The sequence below is a fragment of the Sinocyclocheilus rhinocerous genome, unplaced genomic scaffold (assembly GCF_001515625.1).
Source record: "Sinocyclocheilus rhinocerous isolate Xijiao unplaced genomic scaffold, SAMN03320098_v1.1 scaffold461, whole genome shotgun sequence".
Classification (NCBI taxonomy): domain Eukaryota; kingdom Metazoa; phylum Chordata; class Actinopteri; order Cypriniformes; family Cyprinidae; genus Sinocyclocheilus; species Sinocyclocheilus rhinocerous.
The window spans coordinates 267,845-273,605 of record NW_015624123.1 but is presented as its reverse complement, the minus strand read 5'-3'; the positions used below and the strand labels follow the sequence as shown (position 1 = coordinate 273,605).

At 39.4% G+C, this 5,761-nt stretch overlaps 1 protein-coding gene across 1 annotated transcript in view; it reads left to right on the top strand.

Moving 5' to 3' along the window:
- Positions 1–5,761, top strand: part of LOC107738000 (voltage-dependent T-type calcium channel subunit alpha-1H-like) — a 105,533-nt gene that overhangs the window by 90,078 nt on the left and 9,694 nt on the right. The window contains exons 26-27 of the mRNA XM_016549660.1: positions 3,528–3,808; positions 4,241–4,350. Coding sequence (XP_016405146.1) covers positions 3,528–3,808; positions 4,241–4,350 — 391 coding nt within the window. The remainder of the gene's footprint in view (positions 1–3,527; positions 3,809–4,240; positions 4,351–5,761) is intronic.

The window sequence follows — 5,761 nt, the reverse complement described above, 5'->3', positions numbered from 1 at the left end:
AAAAAAGTCAGAATTGCGAGAAAAAAAGTCAGAATTGTGAGTTTTTATCTCACAATTCTGACTTTATAACTCGCAATTGCAACTTAAAGGGTTAGTTTACCCAAAAATGAAAATTCTGTCATTAATTACTCACCCTCATGTCGTTTCAAACCTGTAAGACCTCCGTTCATCTTCGGAACACAAATGAAGATATTTTTGATGGAATCTGAGAGCTGTCTGACCCTGCATAGACAGCAATGCAACTGAATTGTTCCCAAGTCCAGAAACATAGCGAGGAGATCTGTAAAATAATCCATGTGACATCAGTGGTTCATCCGCAATTATACAAAGCTACGAGAATACTTTTTGTGCGCAAAAGAAAAAAAATAACGACTTTATTCAACAATTCGTCTCCTCCAAGTCCGGATCACCCAGTAAACAGCGCATGCTGTTCTGTGTCAGCTGCGTCAGACGGATACGCTGTTTCCGTTCAGATCAAATCACAACAACGTAGGAAACAGATCCGGCGTGACGCAGCTGACACAGAACAGCATATGTTGTTTACGTCCAGCTGATACTCTCCAAAATGGCACCAGGGTGATGCGGAGGAGACGAATTGTTGAATAAAGTCGTTATTTTTTTTCTTTTGCGCACAAAAAGTATTCTCGTAGCTTCGTATAATTGTGGATGAACCACTGATGTCACATGGATTATTTTACAGATCTCCTTGCTACGTTTCTGGACTTTGGAACATTTCAGTTGCGTTGCTGTCTATGCAGAGTCAGACAGCTCTCAGATTCCATCAAAAATATCTTAATTTGTGTTCCGAAGATGAACGAAGGTCTTATGGGTTTGAAACGACATGAGGGTGAGTAATTAATGACAGAATTGTCATTTTGGGGTGAACTATACCTTTAAATTATTACAATTTTGAATCGATTGAAAACCCTAGTAGTAATGCATCCAAAGGGGTAAGAAACTCAAAGAGAGTGTGGATGCTGGGAAACAATGATGTGAGGAGACAGTTGCCCAAAGATGGGTTGGGGGGGGGAGGGGATGTGTGGATGATGTTGAGTGCTGAACTCAAACATATGTAATATTACATCAGGGTAAGTTACATCATATTATCCAGTTATGAGACTGAATATGGTTAGTTGCCTGTGGTCTGGCTGTCTGTCTAAATCAGTTTGGTACACTGAGGGCACTATTAGGGTTGTCTGGTTGTGAGCATTAAGGAATCTAAGAATGCCGGCCATGATTTTAAGTGACTAAACGAATAAATGTGACGAAGTGTGTTCTTTGTTTAAGCACCTCGCCTGCCAGGGCAAAGCTTCCTGATAAATGATCTTTTGCATAAAAGCTGACAGTTTTATCTAGTTTGTCACACTTGGCACCTCCAGCCTTTACAGCAGTCAAGGGATTAATCGTGTATGTGACTGTGACTTATAGTACTCATAACCGAGTCCATAGCAGTTGAGTTGTATTTCCCTGAATCTATTCAAAGAGCCCCTCAATGCATTCATCTGGGATAGATCGAAGGACATCTCACAAAACAGTCCTCAACACAGAGTGCATTTAGCAGGACAGGGAAGAAAAGAAGGCAAATATTTGTATAAATTAAGGATGTCCCGAGCCGATCTCAAGGATCGGGATCAGGGCCGATCAAGCATTTTTTTAACTGATCGCTATCAGCTCTCCTTAACCCGATCCTTATTTTACGTCAGCTGTAATGCCGGTGATGTGCAGTAGGTGGCAGTATTCACTTTCTAGTAGATTTGCCAACCACCATTAAAAGGAAATGAAGACGCTCAAATGTCCGTGCTTAGCTGCCATTAAAACCAAACAAAGTATATTTGATGCGCACTTTTGTAATGATCACTCATTCATTTATCGTTTACTTTTATCTGCCTTCAGACTATCTGAGACGTCGTTGTCATAACGCATTGCTATGGGTTGCGTCTTGCTTCGGTTTTGACGGACAGACACGAGCTTCATGCTTTCTAACCATATCTCCACTTTTTTACCTTTATGTTGTAATTATTCTGCTTATTGTATATATAAAATGCAAGAAGTTTACATCAGTAGTCCCATAAACTACAAATGTCTTTATACAGTGTGCAGATATATACATAGAGTATATATCTTATATATGTATACACACACATACATATATATCTTTTACTCTCTGCACAACTCTGTATACTGTACATTGGATTCATTTTAATAACTTTAATGTATTTGAATCAAGCATCAAACACTAGGAATATACAAGTATCGGATCAGGACTTGGTATCGACAGATACTCAATGACTCGGATCGCATTGGGGGCACAAAAAGCCTGATCGGGACATCCCTAGTATAAAAAGGTGTTTCTTCAACTGTGGCCATGTGGACTTTAAGAAAATATTTTCATAGAACACATTTGTCATACATCACAGGAGAATTGTTATGAAAATTCACATCACATCTCAGATTGTGTATTGTGCTGAGTAGTATTCTAGTCGAAATCGTGATGATAAAATATTATGTTTACTTATGTAACTTAAGGAGATTTACCTTAATTTTCAGGTTCACAGACACACATCACTCAATAAACGAAAATGTTTGGTGTGGTGAAAATGACGCCTTAAGTGAGGGACATCATTTTGAACAAAAATGTATATGCAATAAATACCACAACTGTTTATTTCACATTTGTTTAGACGATCGTAGTTGGGACATAAACAACAAAAAACCCTTTGGACACAAAGGTACCTGAAGTTGAAGAAACATTTCTATATACAATATATCCAAATCACCAATCTGTGGATCCGTTCATGCTTCAGACCCACACGGAATCTGCACCCACAGAAAGCTCAGCGGATTTCCTCAAAATTAAAATAAAATGCTCTACCCTTGAGCTCATTAATTAAATATTTGGACTAATATGCTAATAAATCTTTCAGCTATCACTAAGAGTACAGAATTAATCAGATATTCCCCAAATTCAGATCAGAAAATGTTGAAAACGTCAACAGATTCCATCTGGGCCTGCCATTATCCCATCCTACTGAAAGACATGCTGTTTCTGTGTGCAACTATGTAAGACTTTCAGGGTGGTCATGAGTGCGGTATCTGCTAGGGAGAGATGTTTCATTTAATGCTTGTGCTGTTCTTGCATGTTTAATATCTCTATCAGATATTCAGTAGCGCAAAGGCTTCTCTCTTGGCATATGGTATTTACCTGTAAACATGCTTTTATGGCAGACTCAGAAAGATGGATTCAAACTCAAATCAATTTTATGGTTGCTGTCATGTCCAATATATCACACACAGTACAACTAATCGATAAACAGTCACCTCTAAGCTCTCCTTGAGAAACACTCAATATGTTCCCGTAACCCGTGCTACTCACAGAAGTCCTTTCATATGTTCTCCCACATACTGCCATGTTTACAACGGCATGTTCACCAAAGCAGCATGCTTGAAACCCATGAAGGCACAAGTGCTGCATGGGAGGACTTTAAACGGATAGTTTAGCAATAATATCACAATGGTGGCAAGATAAGTACCGGTCCTCTCTGCAGCAGTTGTCCCCTCACACCCAGTGCCTTTTTCCACTGCATCAGTGATTTGGTTTATCTGTGTTTACCCTGCACTGACTCTTCTGCTGTCTGTCTGTATGACTGTATCAACAGAGGCCCAGCAGAGACCGTACTATGCAGATTACTCTCCAGCCCGGCTCTACATCCACACACTGTGTACCAACCACTACCTGGACCTCTTCATCACCTGCATCATCTGCATCAATGTGGTCACTATGTCTATTGAGCATTTCAATCAGCCTCACGTGAGTCTACAAACACTTTGAATCTCAATTAGTTTGATCTAGTGATCTACAGTTGCATAAAGCTGCATTTCATCATTTAAAACCAAAAAGAAACAAACTTTAAAAGTGTTTGTAGACGTTCTATAAAATAAATGACACCCGGGCCAGATTCACAAAACATTCTTAAGAATAAAGTTACAAATATTTTGTTTTTCAAAAACATTCTAATAAATGTTCTTATATTCTTTTCTTAAGATTGTTCTAAAGGCAATTAAAAATAATTACCTTAAGAACTTTTTCTTAAGATTTTCTTGTATCTGGCCCTTAGTTTGATATTTTTATATAATGCAAAGACATTTATGCATTATTAAATGTGGTTTAAGCGTCAAAATACTATTTTCCTGTAAATTGCAGCATTAAAACGGCTGAAATCATTGTTTCTATCTCACACAGTACCTTGAAGAGGCACTGAAATACTGTAACTATGTCTTTACCATCATCTTCGTAATTGAGGCTTTACTCAAGCTTGTGGCATTTGGTTTTCGGAGATTCTTCAAAGACAGGTATTCTGACCTACTATATGGCTCAATAGATGTCTAATGTGAATGTAAATACACTGTAAATAAGATAAACAACATACATATGAAGAGTTCATTTGCAAAAACCGATAAACGCCACTTTCAAAAGAAAATGAGCTGATTGCCGTGCATTATTCTCCACATATAGCGCGATCAGAACCCTAAACACGTTTTGTCAAAAAAGCCAGTTTTGTCCACTTTCAATGCATCCCGAGTTCACGTTTTACTGCAGAAGCCGACGACCGCCCTTGTTGTTTTTGAACAGAAGCCGCCAAGTCCATTTTAGCGAATCAGCGCGCTGTATTCAGGTCAGGTGACAAGGCTACGTTCACTTTGAAAAGACGTGCTATCTGAGAGGAGTTTCGTCAAAGCTAACTAAGCCCCGTTCACACTAGCAGCGACTTTTGCATGTCGCCAGGGGCTGGCGATGAGGTTGCTAGTGGGCGTTCTCAATACTGGTTGCCTTGACAGCGAATCAGGTTTCTTGCCGCTAAGTACAAACATTTTGGAGGCAAAAGACTAAATATAATCTAAATCTAAATTAAATCCGTACATACAAACAAAAATGAATGAGAAACAGAGCCTACTTTCTTCCATTGCGTATGTTTATCTACGGCGCGAGAGGAGAACGATCACATGAGCTCTACCATCTTCTTTCCTACTGGCTGTTGCTCCCGAAAGTCGCTCTTCATTTGCATAAAATTGAAGGATTCTGAACTTTGTCGCGTCACTGGACACACCCCATCCGGTCGCCAACGGTCGCTGTCGCTTGCTATCGCTCGTGTCGCCGGAAATCGCCAGCTCTCCATTGAAATGAATGGGATCGTGTTGCTTTGACGTTGCGTGTCGCTTGTAGTGTGAACAGGGCTTCAGCTGGATCCTTGGTGAATCTGGAGTGGGGTGGGTCCTTAATAAGAATGATTTTTTTTTTTAACCATTCTTTTAAACAATCTTAAACGTATTCACACGCACACTACGGTCACGCAGTTTGCACAAAAAGGTGTTGTCAGCGCAGCCCTGACGATTTTATCAGTTAGCCTATATAGTGTAGCAACTTAAAGGCTACACATGACATTTCTCACTAGCCAGGTAATAACAGCACAGTTTAGAGACGCTGCTGCAGAACACTGTTGCTCTCTCTCTCTCTCTTTCTCTGTGTGTCTCTGTCTCTCTTGCCCTCTCTCTAATAACTTCATTAATAACTCCATTAGAATGCTATCAACGGCTCAAGATGTTTGCCTATAAAAAGAGAAAAACATATGTAAGGGGGGAAAAAATAAAAACTTTAAAGTGGTTCAAATATTGACTTATCTTAAGATATATAGTTTATACTCTTTATTTGGTACAGAAATGCAAAACTCACCCTTCATCCAGTCTCAGACTCACAAGCGTGTGC